This window comes from Coregonus lavaretus (genome assembly GCF_964263955.1).
Source record: "Coregonus lavaretus genome assembly, contig: HAP1_SCAFFOLD_123, whole genome shotgun sequence".
Classification (NCBI taxonomy): Eukaryota; Metazoa; Chordata; class Actinopteri; order Salmoniformes; family Salmonidae; genus Coregonus; species Coregonus lavaretus.
Genome location: NW_028165834.1, coordinates 94,853 through 121,092, shown reverse-complemented (window position 1 = coordinate 121,092; position 26,240 = coordinate 94,853). Strand labels below are relative to the sequence as shown.

General features: G+C 44.2%; 1 protein-coding gene across 1 annotated transcript in view; it reads left to right on the top strand.

Annotated features, from left to right (window-relative positions):
- Positions 1 to 24,195, top strand: part of LOC311115439 (ATP-binding cassette sub-family C member 4-like) — a 55,338-nt gene extending 31,143 nt beyond the window's left edge. Inside the window, exons 8-29 of the mRNA XM_084190617.1 lie at positions 8,103 to 8,352; positions 8,467 to 8,574; positions 8,699 to 8,788; positions 9,930 to 10,121; positions 10,239 to 10,333; positions 10,445 to 10,531; positions 11,525 to 11,621; positions 11,827 to 12,042; positions 13,833 to 13,970; positions 14,165 to 14,202; positions 14,302 to 14,408; positions 14,566 to 14,712; positions 15,613 to 15,692; positions 15,829 to 15,979; positions 16,114 to 16,344; positions 18,650 to 18,750; positions 19,120 to 19,467; positions 19,612 to 19,701; positions 19,827 to 19,999; positions 20,181 to 20,286; positions 22,720 to 22,854; positions 23,117 to 24,195. Of these exons, the coding sequence (XP_084046743.1) occupies positions 8,103 to 8,352; positions 8,467 to 8,574; positions 8,699 to 8,788; positions 9,930 to 10,121; positions 10,239 to 10,333; positions 10,445 to 10,531; positions 11,525 to 11,621; positions 11,827 to 12,042; positions 13,833 to 13,970; positions 14,165 to 14,202; positions 14,302 to 14,408; positions 14,566 to 14,712; positions 15,613 to 15,692; positions 15,829 to 15,979; positions 16,114 to 16,344; positions 18,650 to 18,750; positions 19,120 to 19,467; positions 19,612 to 19,701; positions 19,827 to 19,999; positions 20,181 to 20,286; positions 22,720 to 22,854; positions 23,117 to 23,194 (3,058 nt within the window). The 3' untranslated portion in view covers positions 23,195 to 24,195. The remainder of the gene's footprint in view (positions 1 to 8,102; positions 8,353 to 8,466; positions 8,575 to 8,698; positions 8,789 to 9,929; positions 10,122 to 10,238; positions 10,334 to 10,444; positions 10,532 to 11,524; positions 11,622 to 11,826; positions 12,043 to 13,832; positions 13,971 to 14,164; positions 14,203 to 14,301; positions 14,409 to 14,565; positions 14,713 to 15,612; positions 15,693 to 15,828; positions 15,980 to 16,113; positions 16,345 to 18,649; positions 18,751 to 19,119; positions 19,468 to 19,611; positions 19,702 to 19,826; positions 20,000 to 20,180; positions 20,287 to 22,719; positions 22,855 to 23,116) is intronic.
- The last annotated feature ends 2,045 nt before the right edge of the window (positions 24,196 to 26,240 follow it).

The following is a 26,240-nucleotide window of genomic DNA, read 5'->3' as shown; positions in this document are numbered from 1 at the left end:
AGATGTGTGAAAGTTAGTGTATAAGCTAATGATCCATCATGTATGACATTCCTGGGAGTGTGTAAACTTACATTTTGTATTACCATATCATTTTTGGATGTTCTCTATAGTTATGTACTTGAAAATGTATCAATTGACCAATTCGGCACATTTGGGCAGACTTGATACAAAATAGTCCAGTATTGCAATGCTTCACTGGATCAATCTGAAACTTTGCGCACACACTGCTGCCATCTAGTGGCCAAAATCTAAATTGCACCTAAACTGCAATATTATATTGTGGCCTTTCTCTTGCATTTCAAAGATGATGGAAAAACAAAAAAAATAGAAAACACATGTTTTTTTGTTTGTATTCTCTTTTACCATATCTAATGTGTTATATTCTCTTACATTAATGTCACATTTCCACAAACTTCAAAGTGTTTCCTTTCAAATGGTATCAAGAATATGCATATCCTTGCTTCAGGTCCTGAGCTACAGGCAGTTAGATTTGGGTATGTCCTTTTAGGCGAAAATTGAAAAAAAGGGTCAGATCCTTAAGAGGTTAATAAGCTACGGGCAACATAACTGAAGCTGAAAGCCACAGTTCTTGGTTGATATATTACTGTCGATGGCCACCCTGCCACGTAGTTTGCTGCTGGAGAACATCTCCATTATTCGAGATAGAACTGATTTCATGGACTGATATCAAACAAACGGAAGACATTTTGTTTATGACGAGATTAATTACAAATGTAATAAAAATGCCAAGAGTGATGAGAGTTAAAGGCAGTAGTCCATTTGTGTCGCTGAGGAATCAATTGATAAAATGACTGTTGCAAAGCTCCACTTGAGCAAGGCTACTTAATATCAAATATGATTGACCAGCTTACAGACTTATGAAACATGTGGCCTCTTATTATACAATACCAATCCACGATTGCTGCGATGGATTGTCGTCGAGGCCGTTCGACAAGTTCTCTTGAGTTCACCTTAGTAGAGTCCACTCCTATGTATCCAAATAGCTCTGAACAGCACTCAGTCTGTGTAGATCAGTAGACAGAGTTCTCACGCCCGGCAGGGCACGAATATGGATGACACGCCCGTGTTATATGGGGGTCCATACGTTGAGCCACTACCAACAGCATAAATGCGCCCTTTTCCCTGTAGAGGATAGCTAAATTGCAAAATAATGTTTCACACAAGACAACATGTTGTTTAGCAAACAGACATATTAAGATATTAGTTGTAATGGTGTTGATATTGCCCACCTTGACAGCAGAGGGTACACTTGTTAATTGTAATGGCCGTTACTGCAGCACCTTAGTTCCGAGTCCACTCCTATCCAAATCATATAGCTGTGAACAGCACGACAGCAATCGGCCTGTGTAGACCAGTGGACGGGAGTGCTCACGGATAGTGGGCTCACGGATAGTGGGGCACGACCATGAAAGACGTGCCGGTGTTATGGCGTTCCATACATTCTAATATAATTAATAGAGAGGAGAGAGCAATAGCGAGGGAAGAGGAAACGGCACAACATTTTAAAGGGAAAGAGGAGGCCCGTGGGCTACACACCTGAAACCATACATAATGCAGACAATGCGCTAGATCGACATGATAAAATTGGCATAGCCCTATGATGAGTGAACAAATGAAACAACCAAATTAGTGCACTAGGCCTTTATTACTCCTGTACGAGCAGAGAAAAATACTTGTCAGCAGAGCGGGGAGAAAAAACGTAATATATTTATATTAACATGGGATGACGGCTAGATGTGGCAGCATGATGGGGGAATCAAAATGCCGACAGGGACATGCGATGAGAAACAAAAGTAGGCTACAGTGATACTTCACTGACAAACGTTGGCTGGGCAAGTAGCCTGTAGCCGTGTGCTTGACTGAGCTGGGAGATGAGAGCTATCCCCGGCAAATTGAAATACAGTTGAAAATGATGATCAGTCTGAGTATCCGGGGTCCAACACTTGCATCAATTTGCACAAATAATTCCACTTGTTGAATAGCCTACAGTTACCGGCTCCGCATCCATTAATTCTAAAATATGCCATTGATCGTGAAATGAGCAAAAATTCCCACACAGAAATGCCTTCCGAGCGCAGGCTAAAGCCTGAGTTAGCTTACACGATTGCCATGAAGGCAAAGCATGATGGTGTAAATTACCGAGACAAAACACCAGTCTCAACGTCAACAGTGAAGAGGCGACTCTGGGATGCTGACCTTCTAGGCAGAGTTGCAAAGAAAAAGCCATATCTCATATCTTAATATTTTATTTTTATTGGCCAGTCTGAGATATGGCTTTTTCTTTGCAACTCTGCCTAGAAGGTCAGCATCCCGGAGTCGCCTCTTCACTGTTGACGTTGAGACTGGTGTTTTGGGGGTACTATTTAATGAAGCTGCCAGTTGAGGACCTGTGAGGCGTCTGCTTCTCAAACTAGACACTCTAATGTATTTGTCCTCTTGCTCAGTTGTGCACCGGGGCCTCCCACTCCTCTTTCTATTCTGGTTAGAGCCAGTTTGCGCTGTTCTGCAATTTCTCGCATGGAATAGCCTTCATTTCTCAGAACAAGAATAGACTGACGAGTTTCAGAAGAAAGTTATTTGTTTCTGGCCATTTTGAGGCTGTAATCAAACCCACAATTGCTGATGCTCCAAATACTCAACTAGTCTCAAGCAGGCCAGTTTTATTGCTTATTTAATCAGCACAACAGTTTTCAGCTGTGCTAACATCATTGCAAAAGGGTTTTCTAATGATCAATTAGCCTTTTTAAAATGATAAACTTGGATTAGCAAACACAACATGCCATTGGAACACAAGACTGATGGTTGCTGATAATGGACCTCTGTACGCCTATGTAGATATTCCATTAAAAATCAGCCGTTTCCAGCTACAATAGCCATTTACAACATTAACAATGTCTACACTGTCTTTCTGATCAATTTGATGTTATTTGAATGGACAAAAAAATTGCTTTTCTTTCGAAAACAAGGACATTTCTAAGTGACCCCAAACTTTTGAACGGTAGTATGTATATATACACTGCTCAAAAAAATAAACAGCACAACACAATGTAACTCCAAGTCAATCACACTTCTGTGAAATCAAACTGTCCACTTAGGAAGCAACACTGATTGACAATAAATTTCACATGCTGTTGTGCAAATGGAATAGACAACAGGTGGAAATTATAGGCAATTAGCAAGACACCCCCAATAAAGGACTGGTTTTGCCAGTGGTGACCACAGACCACTTCTCAGTTCCTATGCTTCCTGGCTGATGTTTTGGTCACTTTTGAATGCTGGCGGTGCTTTCACTCTAGTGGTAGCATGAGACGGAGTCTACAACCCACACAAGTGGCTCAGGTAGTGCAGCTCATCCAGGATGGCACATCAATGCGAGCTGTGGCAAGAAGGTTTGCTGTGTCTGTCAGCGTAGTGTCCAGAGCAGGGAGGCGCTACCAGGAGACAGGCCAGTACATCAGGAGACGTGGAGGAGGCCGTAGGAGGGCAACAACCCAGCAGCAGGACTGCTACCTCCGCCTTTGTGCAAGGAGGAGCAGGAGGAGCACTGCCAGAGCCCTGCAAAATGACCTCCAGCAGGCCACAAATGTGCATGTTTCTGCTCAAACGGTCAGAAATAGACTCCATGAGGGTGGTATGAGGGCCCGACGTCCACAGGTGGGGGTTGTGCTTACAGCCCAACACCGTGCAGGACGTTTGGCATTTGCCAGAGAACACCAAGGTTGGCAAATTCGCCACTGGCGCCCTGTGCTCTTCACAGATGAAAGCAGGTTCACACTGAGCACATGTGACAGACGTGACAGAGTCTGGAGACGCCGTGGAGAACGTTCTGCTGCCTGCAACATCCTCCAGCATGACCGGTTTGGCGGTGGGTCAGTCATGGTGTGGGGTGGCATTTCTTTGGGGGGCCGCACAGCCCTCCATGTGCTCGCCAGAGGTAGCCTGACTGCCATTAGGTACCGAGATGAGATCCTCAGACCCCTTGTGAGACCATATGCTGGTGCGGTTGGCCCTGGGTTCCTCCTAATGCAAGACAATGCTAGACCTCATGTGGCTGGAGTGTGTCAGCAGTTCCTGCAAGAGGAAGGCATTGATGCTATGGACTGCCCGTTCCCCAGACCTGAATCCTGAATTGAGCACATCTGGGACATCATGTCTCGCTCCATCCACCAACGTCACGTTGCACCACAGACTGTCCAGGAGTTGGCGGATGCTTTAGTCCAGGTCTGGGAGGAGATCCCTCAGGAGACCATCCGCCACCTCATCAGGAGCATGCCCAGGCGTTGTAGGGAGGTCATACAGGCACGTGGAGGCCACACACACTACTGAGCCTCATTTTGACTTGTTTTAAGGACATTACATCAAAGTTGGATCAGCCTGTAGTGTGGTTTTCCACTTTAATTTTGAGGATGACTCCAAATCCAGACCTCCATGGGTTGATCAATTTGATTTCCATTGATAATTTTTGTGTGATTTTGTTGTCAGCACATTCAACTATGTAAAGAAAAAAGTATTTAATAAGATTATTTCATTCATTCAGATCTAGGATGTGTTATTTTAGTGTTCCCTTTATTTTTTTTAGCAGTATATATATATATACAGTGGGGAGAACAAGTATTTGATACACTGCCGATTTTGCAGGTTTTCCTACTTACAAAGCATGTAGAGGTCTGTAATTTTTATCATAGGTACACTTCAACTGTGAGAGACAGAATCTAAAACAAAAATCCAGAAAATCACATTGTATGATTTTAAAGTAATTCATTTGCATTTTATTGCATGACATAAGTATTTGATCACCTACCAACCAGTAAGAATTCCGGCTCTCACAGACCTGTTAGTTTTTCTTTAAGAAGCCCTCCTGTTCTCCACTCATTACCTGTATTAACTGCACCTGTTTGAACTCGTTACCTGTATAAAAGACACCTGTCCACACACTCAATCAAACAGACTCCAACCTCTCCACAATGGCCAAGACCAGAGAGCTGTGTAAGGACATCAGGGATAAAATTGTAGACCTGCACAAGGCTGGGATGGGCTACAGGACAATAGGCAAGCAGCTTGGTGAGAAGGCAACAACTGTTGGCGCAATTATTAGAAAATGGAAGAAGTTGAAGATGACGGTCAATCACACTCGGTCTGGGGCTCCATGCAAGATCTCACCTCGTGGGGCATCAATGATCATGAGGAAGGTGAGGGATCAGCCCAGAACTACACGGCAGGACCTGGTCAATGACCTGAAGAGAGCTGGGACCACAGTCTCAAAGAAAACCATTAGTAACACACTACGACGTCATGGATTAAAATCCTGCAGCGCACGCAAGGTCCCCCTGCTCAAGCCAGCGCATGTCCTGCCCGTCTGAAGTTTGCCAATGACCATCTGGATGATCCAGAGGAGGAATGGGAGAAGGTCATGTGGTCTGATGAGACAAAAATAGAGCTTTTTGGTCTAAACTCCACTCGCCGTGTTTGGAGGAAGAAGAAGGATGAGTACAACCCTAAGAACACCATCCCAACCGTGAAGCATGGAGGTGGAAACATCATTCTTTGGGGATGCTTTTCTGCAAAGGGGACAGGACGACTGCACCGTATTGAGGGGAGGATGGATGGGGCCATGTATCGCGAGATCTTGGCCAACAACCTCCTTCCTTCAGTAAGAGCATTGAAGATGGATCGTGGCTGGGTCTTCCAGCATGACAACGACCCGAAACACACAGCCAGGGCAACTAAAGAGTGGCTCTGTAAGAAGCATCTCAAGGTCCGGGAGTGGCCTAGCCAGTCTCCAGACCTGAACCCAATAGGAAATCTTTGGAGGGAGCTGAAAGTCCGTATTGCCCAGCGACAGCCCCGAAACCTGAAGGATCTGGAGAAGGTCTGTATGGAGGAGTGGGCCAAAATCCCTGCTGCAGTGTGTGCAAACCTGGTCAAGACCTACAGGAAACGTATGATCTCTGTAATTGCAAACAAAGGTTTATGTACCAAATATTAAGGTCTGCTTTTCTGATGTATCAAATACTTATGTCATGCAATAAAATGCAAATTAATTACTTAAAAATCATACAATGTGATTTTCTGGATTTTTGTTTTAGATTCCGTCTTTCACAGTTGAAGTGTACCTATGATAAAAAATTACAGACCTCTACATGCTTTGTAAGTAGGAAAACCTGCAAAATCGGCAGTGTATCAAATACTTGTTCTCCCCACTGTATGTATATATATATATATATATATATATATATATATATACACAGTGAGGGAAAAAAGTATTTGATCCCCTGCTGATTTTGTACGTTTGCCCACTGACAAAGACATGATCAGTCTATCATTTTAATGGTAGGTTTATTTGAACAGTGAGAGACAGAATAACAACAACAAAATCCAGAAAAACGCATGTCAACAATGTTATAAATTGATTTGCATTTTAATGAGGGAAATAAGTATTTGACCCCTCTGACTTAGTACTTCGTGGCAAAACTCTTGTTGGCAATCATAGAGGTCAGACGTTTCTTGTAGTTGGCCACCAGGTTTGCACACATCTCAGGAGCGATTTTGTCCCACTCCTCTTTGCAGATCTTCTCCAAGTCATTAAGGTTTCGAGCCTGACGTTTGGCAACTCGAACCTTCAGCTCCCTCCACAGATTTTCTATGGGATTAAGGTCTGGAGACTGGCTAGGCCACTCCAGGACCTTAATGTGCTACTTCTTGAGCCACTCCTTTGTTGCCTTGGTCGTGTGTTTTGGTTCATTGTCATGCTGGAATACCCATCCACGACCCATTTTCAATGCCCTGGCTGAGGGAAGGAGGTTCTCACCCAAGATTTGACGGTACATGGCCCCGTCCATTGTCCCTTTGATGCGGTGAAGTTGTCCTGTCCCCTTAGCAGAAAAACACCCCCAAAGCAAAATGTTTCCACCTCCATGTTTGACGGTGAGGATGGTGTTCTTGGGGTCATAGGCAGCATTCCTCCTCCTCCAAACACGGCGAGTTGAGTTGATGCCAAAGAGATCGATTTTGGTCTCATCTGACCACAACACTTTCACCCAGTTCTCCTCTGACTCATTCAGATGTTCATTGGCAAACTTCAGACGGGCCTGTATATGTGCTTTCTTGAGCAGGGGGATCTTGCGGGCGCTGCAGGATTTCAGTCCTTCACGGCGTAGTGTGTTACCAATTTTTTTCTTGGTGACTATGGTCCCAGCTGCCTTGAGATCATTGACAAGATCCTTCCGTGTAGTTCTGGGCTGATTCCTCACAGTTCTCATGATCATTGCAACTCCATGAGGTGAGATCTTGCATTGTGCCCCAGGCCGAGGGAGATTGAAAGTTATTTTGTGTTTCTTCCATTTGCAAATAATCGCACCGTTGTTGTCACCTTCTCACCAAGCTGCTTGGCGATGGTCTTGTAGCCCATTCCAGCCTTGTGTAGGTCTACAATCTTGTCCCTGACATCCTTGGAGAGCTCTTTGGTCTTGGCCATGGTGGAGAGTTTGGAATCTGATTGATTGATTGCTTCTGTGGACAGGTGTCTTTTATATAGGTAACAAACGGAGATTAGGAGCACTCCCTTTAAGAGTGTGCTCCTAATCTCAGCTCGTTACCTGTATAAATGACACCTCGGAGCCAGAAATCTTTCTGATTTAGAGGGGGTCAAATACTTATTTACCTCATTAAAATGCAAATCATTTATAACATTTTTGACATGCGTTTTTCTGGATTTTGTTATGGTTATTCTGTCTCTCACTGTTCAAATAAACCTACCATTAAAATTATAGACTGATCATTTCTTTGTCAGTGGGCAAACATACAAAATCAGCAGGGGATCAAATACTTTTTTCCCTCACTGTATATATACACACATACCTAATGGGGTCCTAACATTCAAAATCAAATGGCTAAATGATCCATGGTATGACCATCTTAAAACAATTCCATATGTTAACTTAGTAGAACCCCCCCAACGACTTAGACTTTTATAGGTTAAAGGAAAGATTTATAAAGACTCCATTTAATTTAACAGATGTGTAACAGAATGTTTTGTTTTATTGCGTTGTTATTGAAAGACTTCTCTTTCATTCTTCCCTCAGGAAAGAGATCTCCAAGATCATGTCTAGCTCCTACCTGCGAGGCCTCAACATAGCCTCCTTCTTTGCGGCCAGTAAGATCATCGTCTTCATCACCTTCACTGTCTACGTCCTCCTGGGGAACACCATCTCAGCCAGCCGGGTGTTTGTGGCAGTGTCTCTATATGGTGCCATCAAGCTCACAGTGACCCTCTTCTTTCCACTGGCCATCGAGAAGGTGTTCGAGACCATCATCAGTATCCGCAGGATCAAGGTACTCTATAGATCATCTGGCACAAAATGGCTACTGTGCTTCACCTAGGTGCAAGGAGTTATTGTAGTTTTAGTATGGTTTGTTTGGCTGCATCATCTCTCTGTTGACCCACAGAATTTCCTTCTGTTGGATGAGATTGAGAGAAACAACATGAGATTCACCCTGGAGGAAGAGAAAGACGCCTCTGTTGAGATCAAGGACTTAATTTGCTACTGGGACAAGGTGAATATTCTGGCAGGGTCAAATGTTGAATGTCCAAATGTTGATATACAAAACAAGTAGACGCCTGTCCTGTGTGGTAGCTTCATGTATTGCTATGAAATGTCCCTTCCCTCTGTCTCTACAGTGTCTGGAAGCCCCGTCTCTCCAGAACCTGTCACTCACAGTGAAGTTGGAGCAGCTTGTCGCAGTCATTGGACCTGTGGGGGCTGGAAAGGTCAGAGGTCATGCACAGTATATAGTACACTATATATAGAAAAGTATGTGGACACCCCTTCAAAATAGTGGATTCGCCTATTTCAACCACACCCGTTGCTGACAGGTGTATAAAATCGAGCACACAGCCATGCAATCTCCATAGACAAACATTGTCAGTAGAATGGCCTTACTGAAGAGCTCAGTGGCTTTCAACGTGGCACCGTCATAGGATGCCACCTTTCTAACAAGTCAGTTCGTCAAATTTCTGCCCTGCTAGAGCTGCCCCGGTCAACTGTAAGTGCTGAAGCACGTAGCGCGTAAAAATAATCTGTCCTCGGTTGCAACACTCACTACCGAGTTCCAAACTGCATCTGGAAGCAACGTCAGCACAAGAACTGTTCGGCGGGAGCTCCATGACCATGTCCGAGCAGCCGCACACAAGCTTAAGATCACCATGCGCAATGCCAAGTGTTGGCTTGAGTGGTGTAAAGCTCTCCGCCATTGGATTCTCCAGGAGAACGCTACCTGCCCCAATGCATAGTGCCAACAGTCAAGTTTGGTGGTGGAGGAATAATGGTCTGGGGCTGTTTTTCATGGTTCGGGCTAGGCCCCTTAGTTCCAGTGAAGGGAAATCTGAATGTTACAGCATACAATGACATTCTAGACAATTATGTGCTTCCAACTTTGTGGCAACAGTTTGGGGAAGGCCCTTTCCTGATTCAGCATGACAACGCCCCCATGCACAAAGTGAGGTCCATACAGAAATGGTTTGTCGAGATCGGTGGGAAAGAACTTGACTGGCTTGCACAGAACCCTGATCTCAACCCCATCGAACACCTTTGGGATGAATTGGAACGCCGACTGAGAGCCAGGCCTAATTGCACATCAGTGCCTGACCTCACTAATGCTCTTGTGACTAAATGGAAGCAAGTCCCCACAGCAATGTTCCAACATCTAGTGGAAAGCCTTCCCAGAAGAGTGGAGGCTGTTTATAGCAGCAAAGGTGGCACCAACTCCATATTAATGCCCATGATTTTGGAATGAGATGTTCGACAAGCAGATGTCCACATACTTTTGGTCATGTAGTGTGTATATATATGGTAAAATATGTAGTAAGCCATATCAGCCAGCTCACATGTTTACCCTCCCATCTTCCACAGTCCTCTCTGCTAAGCGCCATCCTGGGGGAGCTGCCTCACGACAAGGGCGTGTTGAGGATCAAAGGTCAGCTGACCTACTCCTCCCAGCAGCCCTGGGTGTTCCCTGGAACCATCCGCAGCAACATCCTGTTTGGCAAAGAGCTCCATCTTCAGAAGTATGAGAAGGTCCTGAGAGCCTGCGCCCTCAAGAGGGTAAGACACACTGAATGGAGCTCTCATGGTATTTATTCTAGGAGCTTTTCAGTGGTTGTAATGGTTTTGTGTTCTATGACTGTTAACCCCTGTCGCTGTTGTCCCGTCTGTGTTCAGGACATGGAGCTGCTGCCAGACGGGGACCTGACAGTGATCGGGGACAGAGGAGCCACCCTCAGTGGGGGACAGAAAGCTAGAGTGAACCTGGCCCGGTAAGACCACAGCTCCACTTCATACCAGAGTAGAAATGAGTTGAGGTACATTCTATAGATGTGATGAATATCCTCCTGTCTCTATCTGAAAGCCTTGTTGTTGTGTCTCAGGGCTGTGTACCAGGATGCTGATATCTACCTGCTGGACGACCCTCTAAGTGCTGTGGATGCTGAGGTCGGGAGACACCTGTTTGAACAGTGAGTGAACTACAGTTTCAGCTGAACAGGTTGTTTCTTTTTACACCACTATGATGAGATAAACTCAGATCCTCAAGGACCTTTTACAACTGAATAGAGTGATGCAATACTACTGATAGGACTTTGCTCTCAGTAGACTGTATCAACATGATTGTAAAAGAGCAAAACGATAGAAAACACAACCCACTGGGCACACAATGGTTGAATCAAAGTTGTTTCCATGTCATTTCAATGAAATGAACCAAATGAACATTGAATTGACGTCTGTGCCCAGTGGCAATCTCATCTATTCTGCAGCAGCATAAGCAGTGGTGTAAAGGACTTAAGTAAAAATACTTTCAAGTATTTTTTTTTTTAGTTTTACCAGGCTGGTCTCATTTAGATTAAAAAGTATTTCACAAGAGAGACCTGGCCCAAATAGCAGCTCACTAAGTTTCAGACCCATTTACAACATACAACACAAAGCACTACAGTTTACAACATACATTTACACATTGAGCAGCAAGAGGGTTTGGGGAGGTTTGGTGCAACTATGAAATGATGACCTCTTGCTAAATATTTGGTCACATGATTCATTTTGCGTATGGTTTCCTAGAAACAAGAGGTGGCTCAAATAATCCTTTAGTACAACTGAACTACATTCTTCCCAGACTCAGATTAGGCCTACTTACTGCCTACTTATTTAGGGCAGGAATGGGTATTTGTATAGCATTTACAAGGAAAAGGAGGTTCAGGGTCATGTGGATTCTCTGACGTTAGAACAGGCTTAGGCCTACACCAGCAGGGTGAAACTGCACTTTAACTGTCAGCATCAGTATGGGAGTGGTAGTAAACCGAGAAGATTTAGTGGTGCACGCTATACTAAAAACCTGATATGGCTCGTCTCTCTGTCTATCTGTCTGTCACTACCTGTGTCTGTCTCTGTCTCTCTCGGTCTGTGTCTGTCTGTCTCCATGTGTCCGCCTGTCTGTCATCATGTGTCTGTGTGTCCAGGTGTATCTGTGGTATTCTGAAGAATAAGCCCCGCATCCTGGTCACCCACCAGTTGCAGTACCTCCAAGCAGCCGACCAGATCCTCGTCCTCAAGGAGGTGTGTTCCTGGCAGGGTTTAACATTCCACACATGCTTTGTACCCTTCAAATGACCACAGGTGCATTTCTGCTTACCTTTTACTTGGCTGAGCACATAACACGTGTACTGCTGTCAATCTTTATGAAAGGAATAGTTCACACAAAGGCATATGAATACAGACTCCAGAAGTTGGGCAGGGTGTGACTTTCGTATGTGTGTGTCAGGGTCACGTGGTGGCGAGGGGGACATACTCCGAGCTGCAGCACTCTGGGGTTGACTTCACCTCCCTGCTGAAGAGCGACGAGGAGGAGCCACAAACCAACAACAATCACTCAGTGGTCAAACACGCCCTCTCCCAGAACTCTGTTTGCTCCCGGAATTCAGTGGTCTCCCACACCACCTCCATGCACTCTGTTAAAGATGGAGCTGAACAGCTTCCGGTGGGTCCAAACTCCACCCACTTCCTGTCAAGTCCTTAGATATAGTCACAAGGAGGATTTTCATTCTGAAGTGTCCCTGATCGTCCCTCCCTTTTTTTTTTAGGGGGTAGATCAGCTTTAATATTGCAGATAGATTGTAATTGTCTGCATCACTTCCAATCCCCCATATGTTTTTTCTCTCTCGCATATATATATATATATATATACAGTGCTATGAAAAAGTATTTGGCCCCTTTCTAATTTTCTCTACTTTTGCATATTTCTGATACTGAATGTTATCATATCTTCAACCAAAACCTAATATTAGATAAAGGGAACATAAGTGAACAAATAACACAACAATTACATATTTATTTCATTATTTTATAAACAAAGTAATGCAACACCCAATTCCCCTGTGTGAAAAAGTAATTGCCCCCTTACACTCAATAACTGGTTGTGCCACCTTTAGCTGCAATGACTCCAACCAAATGCTTCCTGTAGTTGATCAGTCTCTCACGTCGCTGTGGAGGAATTTTGGCCCACTCTTCCTTGCAGAACTGCTTTAACTCAGTGACATGTGGGTTTTCAAGCATGAACTGCTCGTTTAAAGTCCTGCCACAACATCTCAATTGCGATTAGGTCTGGACTTTGACTAGGCCATTCCAAAACTTCAAATGTGTTGCTTTTTAGCAATTTTCATGTAGACTTGATTGTGTGTTTTGGATCATTGTCTTGCTGCATGACCCAGCTGCGCTTCAGCTTCAGCTCACAGACGGATGGTCTGACATTCTCCTGTAGAATTCTCTGATACAGAGCAAGTCATCCAGGTCCTGAGGCAGCAAAGCATCCCCAAACCATCACACCACCACCACCATGCTTGACCTTTGGTATGATGTTCTTACTGTGGAATGAAGAGTTTGGTTTTCGCCAGGCATTACTGGAACCATGTCGTCCAAAAAGTTGACTCAAGTTTGCCAAAAAGCACCTGGAAGATCATCAAGACTCTTGGAAGAATGTTCTATGGACAGATGATTCAAAAGTATAACTTTTTGGACGACATGGTTCCAGTAATGCCTGGCCAAAATTCCTCCACAGCGACGTGAGAGACTGTTCAACAACTACAGGAAGCATTTGGTTGGAGTCATTGCAGCTAAAGGTGCCACAACCAGTTATTGAGTGTAAGGGGGCAATTACTTTTTCACACAGGGGAATTGGGTGTTGCATAACTTTGTTTATGAAATAAATGAAATAAATATGTAATTGTTTTGTTTTTTGTTCAATTATGTTCTCTTTATCTAATATTAGGTTTTGGTTGAAGATCTGATAACATTCAGTATCACAAATATGCAAAAGTAGAGAAAATTAGAAAGGGGGCAAATACTTTTTCATAGCACTGTACATACATACACATACATATACATACATATACATATCCTTTTTTAAAAATATATTTCCCTTTATTACTTTCCAACCCCACCACCCCTTCCCCAATTGGAGTAAACTAGTGAACAACAATGCATAGGCCTCTACTTCCAGCTTATACATACTATATACATTTTAGGGACACAGTCAATTTTACAATAATTATATTTTGTTTGTTTTTACTCCTGAACTTCCTCTACCCTCAACCTCTCCGATCATATTCATGATGTCCATCCGGTTTGCTTCTATATGCCATATCTTTCTAACTGTGCTCTTTCACAAAAGCTCTCAACCTATATACTTATTATGGACACAGTATGCTTTACATTAGTTATCTTGTTGTTATCCCTTAGTTAACAGTATTATCTCTCCATGTCTCCTCCCAGGAGGAGCCTGCCCAGACAGTAGCAGAGGAGAGCCGATCGGAGGGCAACATCGGTGCCACCCTCTACTTCAAGTACTTCAATGCAGGAGCCAGCATCCTGGTTATGCTGGGCACAGTCCTCCTCAGTCTCATCGCTGAGGTATTAAAGCATCCAAAATGTCATTCAGTGAATAGCCATATGTCACCATTCAACCTCATAGCATCTACAGTATTTACAAGCATTTTGACTTCTGATAGATGTGTGCAAAGTCAAACTCTGCACAGATCAGTGCATTGGAACCAATGACTCACTGCAATGATCTAACCTACTATAATATCATATGTCACCCACAGGTAGCGTACGTTCTTCAGGATTGGTGGCTGGCCTATTGGTGAGAGGCATCTATTGTTACAGTAGTTCATTATTTGTTTCACAGTGCACCATAGCGATGTGAATATTCAAATACAAATGCTGACTGTTTGATTGACAGGGCAGGAGAGCAGGAGAAACTCAATATTAACGGCACTGTGATTGTCCAAAATGGCCTCAACATCACTCAAGAGTTGGACCTCGGTTTCTACATGGGCATTTATGCAGGTATACAGAGGAAGAGCATTCCTAAATATACTGTATACTTACTTCTCCCTTCAAAGAATGGGAATATTTTGCAAGTAAGTATGAGATTGTCCCCTTACCTGGGAAGAAGCTTGGGAGAATCGTGTAATGACTGACAAGCCACCTTCTCTGTGTTCAGGTTTGACTCTGGCCTCAGTCATCTTTGGCTTTGCCAGGAGTCTGTTGATGTTCAATGTGCTGGTGAAAGCTGCTCAGTCTCTGCACAACCGCATGTTCAACTCTATCCTCCGAACGCCTGTACGCTTCTTTGACATCAACCCAATTGGTGAGAAACCCCCCCGTGAAATAGAATCTGTGTTGACTTTATTTTTTTTGTACAATACAATTACTTGGAGACTTGGAATTGAGTCCTGACCAAAAAATGCTTTGAAACTGGTTGGGTGAGAGGGTTTGAAGGGTTAAATGGTCAAAGGGTAATTGTTCTCTTCCCACTGGGAACAGACGTCATTTTAACGTCTAGTTTTGATTTACATTTGGTTGAGTTGTCAACTAACGTGAATTCAACGTTTAAAAAAATGTATGTCACTGTCATTGGATTTAGGTTAAAAGCTGGGTGAAAAAAAGACTAAATTCCCTTAGGTTTGTTAGGGATTGAAAACTGGTCAAGTTGTGGAGAAATGCTAGATAGAAGGCGAACAACTTCTATATTTAAAGGTTTAATAGATAGACAGACAGACATATGCATATGGGAAGACAGACACGTTCCTCTAAGAGGTTCGCTGCAAATCTCTCCCCCTCCAGAGGAAAGGGCGGAACTAAATGCTCTTGTCTTACCTGTTCGCTGTTTCACCCTTCTGTGTCTGGTGCCAAAGTATTAAATCAAGGCTGAGACCTTGGGGTTGAATAGACTATACATTTGAAACGTCTTAATCACTTAGGACAGCCATGTCTGATTTTATGACTGAGGGGCCCAGATACCAGTTACTAAGACCTGATTTACGGTGACCTCTGGCCTTACAGAGGGTACCTAGAGGCCAAATTCCAATAGGGAATAGTCATCCTAAAATAGCATTCTTAGCACGATTATGACTTTTTTCAAATCCAATCAGTTTTCCACGTTGATTAAACGTTATCACATTTATTTTTTGTTGTTGAAGGACGTAGGAAACAATGTTGATTCAACCAGTTTTTCCCCAGTGGATTACTTCCTCCTGTTTTGTCACAGGGAGAATTCTCAACAGGTTCTCTAAGGACATCGGCCAGCTGGATTCCATGTTACCTAATACCTTTGTTGACTTCTGTCAGGTAAGTGAGTGTATATCTCTAGAGGGGAACATCTATGTATTTTGCAGGCAGATATAGATTTACCATCCAATATCTATACTCCATAAATCTTTTCTTCTCTTCATGTCTCCTGGGGGCGTATCCAATCTTTCCACAGTTGATCCTGCAGAATATCGGCGTGGTGGTGGTGGCAGCCTCAGTCATGCCCTGGATCCTCATCCCTGTGGTTCCTCTACTCATCGTCTTCCTGTTCCTGAGACGCTACTTCCTGCAGACATCACGGGACGTCAAACGCCTGGAGTCCACCAGTGAGTGACAGGATTGACTGGGACAGTTAGGGGAGGCAAGGGACAAATGATAATTGTACATTTGCTCTGTTAATGTGTACAATTTCCCTTTTGTGTCTGTAGGCGTGTGTTGATGTATTTCCTGTGTTCTGCAGCTCGGAGTCCCGTCTTCTCCCACCTGTCCTCGTCCCTCCAAGGTCTGTGGACGATCCGAGCCTTCAGAGCCGAGGAGAGATTCCAGAACATCTTTGACACTCATCAGGATCTGCACTCAGAGTCCTGGTTCCTGTTCCTGGTCACCTCTCGCTGGTTCGCTCTCCGACTGGATGGAATCTGTTCGGCCTTTGTCACTGTCACTGCCTTCGGCTGCCTCTTCCTCAGAGATGGTAAGAGGATAAGTTATTATAGCTGTGTCTCAAATGACACCCTATTACACATGTAGTGCACCCCTGACTCATTACACAAGCTGATACACAATTATAGAAATCAATGTTGGTTACATATGATGACGTTAAAAAATGGATTATTTGGCTCATTGCCTGTTCCCTAGCAGCAACCTGTATTACACTTGGGGCTAAACAGTTTTGCAAGCTATGTCAAGAAACATAATTAATAAGGAAGTTTCATGAAATAAAATAAATAAAAAAATATCTTCCCAACAATGCAGAGATAAAGAAAATAGAGAAATTATAGAAAGGTAAAAACACGTTATAATAAATACACAATTAGTAACGAAAACTTGGCTATATACACGCGGTACCAGTACAAAGTGCAGGGGTACGAGGTAATTGAGGTAGATATGTACAAATAACTAGGAATAAAGTGACTAGGCAACAGGATATATAATAAACAGTAGCAGCAACGTATGTGATGAGTCAACATCACATACGTTAGTGCAAAAAGGGTCAATGCAGATAGCCGGGTAGCTATTTGGTTAACTATTTAGCAGTCATGGCTTGGGGGTAGAAGCTGTTCAGGGGCCTGTTGGTTCCAGCATCGGTATTGATTGCAGTGCGATAGCAGAAAGAACAGTCTATGACATGGGTGGCTGGAATCTTTGACAATTTTTTGTGCCTTCCTCTGACACTGCCTGGTATAGAGGTTCTGGGTGGCAGGGAGCTCAACCCCAGTGATGTACTGGGACGTACGCACTACCCTCTGTAGCGCCTTGAAATCGGATGCCAAGCAGCTGCCATACCAAGCGGTGATGCTGTCAGTCAATATGCTCTCAATGGTGCAGCTGTAGAACTTTTTGAGGATCTGAGGACCCATGCTAAATCTTTTCAGCCTCCTAAGGGAGAAGAGGCATGGTCGTGCCTTCTTCACAACTGTGTTGGTGTGTGGACCATGATAGATCCTTAGTGATGTGGACACCGAGGAACTTGAAGCTCTCGACCCGCTCCACTACAGCCCCATCGATGGGGGCGAGCTCGGTCCTCCGTTTCCTGAAGACTACGATCAGGTCCTTCATCTTGCTGACGTTTAGGGAGAGGTTGTTGTCCTGGCACCACACTGCCAGGTCTAACCTCCTCTCTATAGGCTGTCTCATCGTAGTCGTTGATCAGGCCTACCACCGTCGTGTTTTCAGCAAACTTAATGATGGTGTTGAAGTTGTCCGCGGCAATACAGTCATGGGAGAATGGGGAGTACAGGAGGGGACTAAGCACGCACCCCTGAGAGCCCCCCGTGTTGAGAGGCAGTGTGTTGGATGTATTGTTGCCTACCCTCATCACCTGGGTGCGGCCCGTCGGGGAGTCCAGGATCCAGTTGCAGAGGGAGGTGTTCAGTCCCAGGGTCCTTAGCTTAGTGATGAGCTTGAAGGGCATTATGGTGTTGAGCGCTGAGCTGTAGTCAATTAAAAGCATTCTCACATAGGTGTTCCTCTTGTCCAGGTGGGAGAGGGCAGTCTAGAGTGCAATAGAGATTGCGTCATCTGTGAATCTGTTGGGGTGGTATGTGAATTGGATGGGTCCAGGGTGTCTGGGATGATGGTGTTGTGAGTCATGACCAGCTTTTTAAAGCATTTAAGGCTATAAATGTGAGTGCTATGGGGTGATAATCATTTAGACAGGTTACCTTGGTGTTCTTGGGCACAGGGACTATGGTGGTCTGATTGAAATGTAGGTATTACAGACTGGGTCAGGGAGAGGTTGAAAATATAATTGAAGACACTTGCCAGCTGGTCAGCGTAAACTCTGAGTACACATCATGGTAATCCGTCAGGTCCTGCGGCCTTGTGAATATTAACCTGTTTAAAGATCTTACTCACATTGGCTATGGAGAGCGTGATCACACAGTCATCCGGAACAGCTGGTGCTCTCATGCATGATTCAGTGTTGCTAGCCTCGAAGCGAGCATAGAAGGCATTTAGCTCGTCTGGTAGGCTTACGTCACTGGGCAGCTCTCAGCTGGGTTTCCCTTTGTAATCCGTGATTGTTTGCAAGCCCTGCCACATCCGACGAGTGCCAGAGGATTCGATCTTAGTGCTGTATTGACGCTTTGCCTGTTTTATGGCTCGTCGGAGGTCGTAGCGGGATTTCTTACAAGCGTCCGGATTAGTGTCCGTCTCCTTGAAAGCGGCAGCTCTAGCCTTTAGCTCAGTGCGGATGTTGCCTGTAATCCATGGCTTCTGGTTGATGACATGCAGTGTAGCCAATTAATTGAGTAAATGTTCTTATCTGTTCTGATCAGGGCTGGAGGCGGGAGCTGTGGGTTTGGTTTTGTCCTACGCTGTCACCCTTCTTGGGAACTTCCAATGGACCGTTCGTCAGAGTGCGGAGGTGGAGAACATGGTAAGATTACATCAAAGTCCTAACTCTGGTATTGTCCATCCCCCAGCTCCACAGGCCCAGGACCTTTTACAATATGTGAAGGATTTTACCTGGGAATGAATATCCACAGGGAAAATAATCAAACCCAGAAATCTGCGCCAGTGACCTGTAGAAATTGGAATCAAAGGGTTTTAGCTGCATCCTGTCATTCAAGAATGTTCAGCTGAAACGGCTCACTTAAGAAAGCAGCGTGAGGATTATTGAAGTTCTATAAAGTTTTTTATAATTTAGTGCTGAGAAGCCCGTCTCAAAGTGTGGGCTGGTAGACGATATTAGAACCAGGTTTGTTTGTTTGTTTGATTGACATGGTTGTTTATTCACTGTCCTCAGATGACGTCAGTAGAGAGGGTAGTGGAGTACACAGAGCTGGAGAGTGAAGCACCCTGGGAAACCCAGAAGCGTCCTCCTCCTGAGTGGCCGAGCCAAGGCCTCATAACCTTTGACCGGGTCAGCTTCTCCTACAGCTCAGACGGACCTGTGGTCCTGAAGGACATGAAGGCCATGTTCAGGCCCAAAGAGAAGGTTGGCATCGTGGGCAGGACGGGTGCGGGGAAAAGCTCCCTGGTATCGGCGCTCTTCCGCCTGGCAGAGCCAGAGGGCAGGATCTACATCGATGGAGTTCTGACCTCCGAGATCGGCCTTCATGACCTGCGCCAGAAGATGTCCATCATACCTCAGGTAGCTACTGTAGGAGGCTCTTCTGTGGCTGCTCTGTCCCTTAGTCCTTCTGAATGTAGGAAAGGAAAGGTTTCTTCTAGTTTTCAGATATGGCTCTGTTAGAGCTTATTACATTTTTCTGCTTGTGGCCCCTCTGTGCTGCAGGACCCAGTGCTTTTCACCGGCACCATGAGGAAGAACCTGGACCCTTTCAGCCAGCACACAGACGAGGACCTGTGGAACGCTCTCCAAGAGGTACTGCTCCTCAGACTCCTATTGATACAGATACAGTAACGAGATATACTCACATACATTTACATACAGGTTAATGGGCTTTTGGTGTCATCAGGGTCTTACTCCAGTAACTGTTTCCTCTCCAGGTCCAGCTGAAGTCTGTGGTGGAGGAGCTGCCCAATAAGATGGAGACGGTTCTGGCCGAGTCGGGCTCCAACTTCAGTGTGGGTCAGAGGCAGCTGGTCTGTCTGGCCCGAGCCATCCTGAGGAAGAACCGCATCCTTATCATCGACGAGGCCACGGCCAACGTGGACCCCAGGTAAAGAGCTGCCTCACACACACACAGACACACTGTCTGTCATTTAAAGCTGATCAGCAGAGGCAGCTGATTTGCTTTACAACTGGGAGTCATCTATTAGTCGAGGAAAGCGTGATTGTGTTTCTTTATCCTGGTTGAGTCTTTCCTGAACTATTTGTCTGTCTGTGTCCTGGCTCTGTAGAACAGACGAGCTGATCCAGAAGACGATACGAGACAAATTCAGGGAGTGCACCGTGCTCACAATCGCCCACCGCCTCAACACCATCATAGACAGCGACCGCATTCTGGTGAGCACTCTCCCCGTCAAGTAGGTCTAGATCTGTCACACACACACATATCTCATCAGTCATATATATATATGAGATAAAAAACGAGACTGAGCAGGTTGTGAGAAATTTATTTTTATTCACTTAATCTTTAGGTTGATCTGAGATCTTATCCTATGTGTGTTTAGTGAAATGAGCTTACCCCGTTTACACTTCTCTGAAGGTGCTGAGTAATTCAGCCAGTGTAGAGAGTGAAGTAGGTTACTCTCTATTGTAAACAGAGCGCTAGGTCAGTGGTTCCCAACCTGTGGGGCGCACCCAAGGGGGCGGCAGGGGGGGGTGGTCCCCCTGAAAAAAATGTGTTAAGGAACTCAGTCTGGCTTTAAACTTAGTCCTGAAACTGGGTAGTGCATCAGCAGTTTTCCTCTTGTCATTGCAGATCTTAGAGAGCTATTTATAACTTGTCAGATCAACTAGGCCATGTCAGCTAACGTTTTTCAGCCTATGGATTTTGTTGTACACTGCTCAAAAAAATAAAGGGAACACTTAAACAACACATCCTAGATCTGAATGAATGAAATAATCTTATTAAATACTTTTTTCTTTACATAGTTGAATGTGCTGACAACAAAATCACACAAAAATTATCAATGGAAATCAAATTTATCAACCCATGGAGGTCTGGATTTGGAGTCACCCTCAAAATTAAAGTGGAAAACCACACTACAGGCTGATCCAACTTTGATGTAATGTCCTTAAAACAAGTCAAAATGAGGCTCAGTAGTGTGTGTGGCCTCCACGTGCCTGTATGACCTCCCTACAACGCCTGGGCATGCTCCTGATGAGGTGTCGGATGGTCTCCTGAGGGATCTCCTTCCAGACCTGGACTAAAGCATCCGCCAACTCCTGGACAGTCTGTGGTGCAACGTGGTGTTGGTGGATGGAGCGAGACATGATGTCCCAGATGTGCTCAATTGGATTCAGGTCTGGGGAACGGGCGGGCCAGTCCATAGCATCAATGCCTTCCTCTTGCAGGAACTGCTGACACACTCCAGCCACATGAGGTCTAGCATTGTCTTGCATTAGGAGGAACCCAGGGCCAACCACACCAGCATATGGTCTCACAAGGGGTCTGAGGATCTCATCTCGGTACCTAATGGCAGTCAGGCTACCTCTGGCGAGCACATGGAGGGCTGTGCGGCCCCCCAAAGAAATGCCACCCCACACCATGACTGACCCACCGCCAAACCGGTCATGCTGGAGGATGTTACAGGCAGCAGAACGTTCTCCACGGCGTCTCCAGACTCTGTCACGTCTGTCACGTGCTCAGTGTGAACCTGCTTTCATCTGTGAAGAGCACAGGGCGCCAGTGGCGAATTTGCCAATCTTGGTGTTCTCTGGAAAATGCCAAACGTCCTGCACGGTGTTGAGCTGTAAGCACAACCCCCACCTGTGGACGTCGGGCCTCATACCACCCTCATGGAGTCTGCTGGAGGTCATTTTGCAGGGCTCTGGCAATGCTCCTCCTTGCACAAAGGCGGAGGTAGCGGTCCTGCTGCTGGGTTGTTGCCCTCCTACGGCCTCCTCCACGTCTCCTGATGTACTGGCCTGTCTCCTGGTAGCGCCTCCATGCTCTGGACACTACGCTGACAGACACAGCAAACCTTCTTGCTACAGCTCGCATTGATGTGCCATCCTGGATGAGCTGCACTACCTGAGCCACTTGTGTGGGTTGTAGACTCCGTCTCATGCTACCACTAGAGTGAAAGCACCGCCAGCATTCAAAAGTGACCAAAACATCAGCCAGGAAGCATAGGAACTGAGAAGTGGTCTGTGGTCACCACCTGCAGAACCACTTCTTTATTGGGGGTGTCTTGCTAATTGCCTATAATTTCCACCTGTTGTCTATTCCATTTGCACAACAGCATGTGAAATGTATTGTCAATCAGTGTTGCTTCCTAAGTGGACAGTTTTATTTCACAGAAGTGTGATTGACTTGGAGTTACATTGTGTTGTTTAAGTGTTCCCTTTATTTTTTTGAGCAGTGTAGTTTGCGTTTTAAAATGGCAAAAAAAAGTCTCCATTCCACGGCAAAATGTATATAATTGCAGGAAATAAGCTTTAAACCTGCAAACTGTTCTCTCCGCCAACAAGAGGGGTGTAGCTCAGTTGGTAGAGCATGGCGTTTGCAACGCCAGGGTTGTGGGTTCGTTTCCCACGGGGGGCCAGTATATTTAAAAAAAAATGTAAGTCGCTCTGGATAAGAGAGTCTGCTAAATGACGTAAATGTAAATGAACAGTTTTTGTCATGAACAGTGCTTATGCCCACAGAAATAGACGGGGGGCACGGGATGTTCCCCAATGCTGGAAGAGGGCCTGAGTGAAAATGTTTTGGAACCCCATAGAATTTCAGTCCAGCCAGGTTGACTTACTGACCTTTGACCCTGCCTTCAGGTGCTAGGCGCTGGTATGATCCAGGAGTTTGACGAGCCGTACGTCCTACTTCAGAACCAGGAAAGTGCCCTCTACAGGATAGTCCAGCAGACGGGCAAGGCCGAGGCAGCTGCCCTGCTGGAATCAGCCAAACAGGTGAGCACTGACACTACATCCCAACCCAGCACACACATTCTCTCAACCTAACTTGATTTCTTTAGTTACACTAACAATTTCTTCAAAAAAGTTTAGCCAGAACATCTGTATAATTTCTTTATTAATCATTTTATTCCATCATTGCCATGGCTAATGACTTTCCTGATGACTTGACTGGTATATTACACTTTTGGTAAATTCTGATAGCCAAACTCAAAATGTCTACCAAGTCACTGACACAGTTCACAATATTTTCATTCAGGCGTATGTGAACAACAGCAACAGCCATGGTCCAAAAAAGGCCAACGGAGTGGTGGTCTTCTTTGAGACGGTCGTGTGACGGTGCAGGCACTTGACGAGCAGAAAGAGATCAATTGGGCAGATATCACATTTTTTCCACTAATTGGTCTTTTGACCAATCACATCAGATCTTTTCACATATCTTTTTCAGAGCTGATTGGTCCAAAAATGATAATTGGGCTGCCTGTGTAAACGCAGCCAGAGTAATATTTATGGTAAGCTGTTGATTACTTGTTTACATGCAAAATCAGGAAAGATTTATGGAACTTACTTTTTAAATATGCAGTGCTTTATCAGTTATTTTTTAAATTAAAATAAGAAAGCAAAATGTCCTTCCTTACTGGCACTTTGCTGATGTGTTGCATCTTTAATACTACTTTTACTCATCATTGACAATCATAAGAATAGTGTTACAACAATGGAAGTAGCATTGCATTTTCATACTTTGTGCCTCAATCTTTTAGTATTTGAACTGCTGCTACTCCTATTGATTTCTCCTACTGCACAGTACACACTATCCTGACATCATGCTGCACCGTCTATGCAATCACTTTACTGGGCAATGGAACTAATTGGAGTGTGTATTCATATACTATACGTGCAATGGAAAATTACACTTCACCATTGTATGCACATGAAAAAACATGCTGTCATTATGCTATAAGGTATTTGGGGATTTATGGGAATTAACTTGACCAAAGTGAGTAACCCATGTATGTCTCACGTTGTTTGCACGAGTGAAAGCTGTGTAATGGTTGTAAGGACTATCTAGATCATTTAAAAAGCAGGAATACCTACCCGTCAATGTGAAAATGCATTGAACTATATGCTGTTATCTTGAACGTTGACTTATTCCCTAATGGGGCAGTATGGAGAGACCTTGACCTCTTGATTCCTTTGATTTTGTTTTTTAAAAATGTTTTTGTAGTGGATGTAAAATTAAATTGTTTTCCCAAAGGTGTTCTTAATTTTATATGTACCTATAGCAACATAGTACCTCTGTTTCAGATATATTGATGTTCCTTACACAGTGAAGTTTGTTTGTAAAATAATATTGTGAAATGTAACCTTAATACAAACTGTTATTTAAGTCTCTTATGTGACGTCTTCAAAGCAAACATGTAGTTGCTCTTCTTTTGGAGTTTGTTAATACTATCAGCATTGACTAAAGAAAAGGGACCAAAATGATAGCTCCTCAATTTTACACCACCTTTTCCTTTTCCTAGGCTGGTTTTGTAAGCCTCTTTCCACAATTTCACTTCACCCTCTTCAAACACACACTTAAACAGTATTACATTATCCACCTTTATAGACATGAACATTTTCAGGGAAACCAAATATACACAGGTTTTACAAGTATATCAAGAATATAAATGCATAATCTGTGACTTTTTGCAGTGAAAATACTTGTGTGTAACTCATGACTATTTAAGGACAACCTTACGCAATGTGAGTAGGAGGATGCATTATATTAGGCCAAGTAGGCTGACATCAGATATTTTTCAGACCTGAAAAAAATATCCAAATTGGTCTGCCTGTCTAAACGCAGCAGTAGAGTTTTCCTTATCCAATCTTGTTCTAAGGACGAATGTGAATGGTCAGTGGGTGGAGCTTGCAAGAGGTGAGAGCAGGTGAGAGTCAAATAAATAACCTAATTTTAGGGAGGTGGATGGAGGGTGTTAAACGCGGGTTGTGACAGGCTAGGTTGCCAGTTCAAATCTGGCATGTGACTTTTGTTTTTCAACCTTACCCAACATTCCTAATCTACATGACTAACTGACTGAACAGCTTTAAATATGTGAAACAACCAGGGTGGTGCCCTCCCCCTGATGGCACCGTGGACTAGGTACAGGGATATGGACCAGAAGGTCACAGGTTCTAATCTTGTTGATGCCAAGCCAGAGGTTCACATTTCAGTGTGGTTTTTGTTTTCTAACCTTACCCCAACCCCTATTCCTGAACTTAAACAATCACCTTTGTTTCTGCCCTCTACAGAACATCTAATAAGGAAAACCACATTTATCAGTCCTGTGAATTTCCTCACATAAACATATCACCACGTCAACGGTTGCATTAGTGAAACGAGATGATTTTACAATTGTATTTTAAAAAATGGATTAGGGGCTTTATTCAATCCGTATGGCGGAAGTTCCACACTATAGCGTGATTGAAAGGCAACGTTCCCGCATTCGAAGACTGTATTCAAGGTAAACGCCACATGTCAGCTTAATCAGAAATTACCTTTACATTTTAATCATGCTATAATGCTGATCTTCCGCGCTACAGATTTAATCTAGCCCTTAGTCACTCGGAAATAGAAATGTAAGTGATATTTATTCACGTAAACTAATCCGACAAGACCTGAGGATGAGGATCAATGCTGAATATAAAAGGGACATACAGTAAATTCTATCAATTACAAGCTAGAAAAGCTCCCTCCATTTCTTAAAAACCCAGTGCAGTCAAACGCGATTTACCTAGGTTAGGTTGCCAGTTAGAATCCGGCGTGTGACTTTTGTTTTTCAACCTTACCCAACATTCCTCACTAATCACATTTCTAATCTACATGACTAACCATTTCTTAAAGACCCAGTGCAGTCAAACTTGATTTTCCTGTGTTTTATATACATTTCCACACTGAGGTTGGAGTAATACTGTGAAATTATGAAAATGATGATGCCCTTGCTGTTTGAAAAGACTGCCTGAAATGTCAGCCTATTTTGAGATAGTTTTGGCCTTCCATGGTGATGTCACCATGCGGTAAATTAGTTAATAGACCAATAAGAAAGAGCGTTCCAAACCTCTCTGCCAATTGTCAGTTTTCCCCTCCCCACTCACGCCACTCCCAGACAGTATTAGCAAAAGATTTGCCTGAGAAACTGCCCTAAATATTTAGTGGGATTAATATTCAAGCTACCTGAGTATTGAGTTTCAGAAGACATTCGCAAGCCCTATTTGGTACATTGATGCAGTAACTACAGCACATACAGTAAATAATGCATTTGGAGCTGCTGGTGCAATTAACTTGTAAAAGAATAGAAAATCACTTGTGTACAAAAAAAGTGTTACATTTTACAGGAGATTGA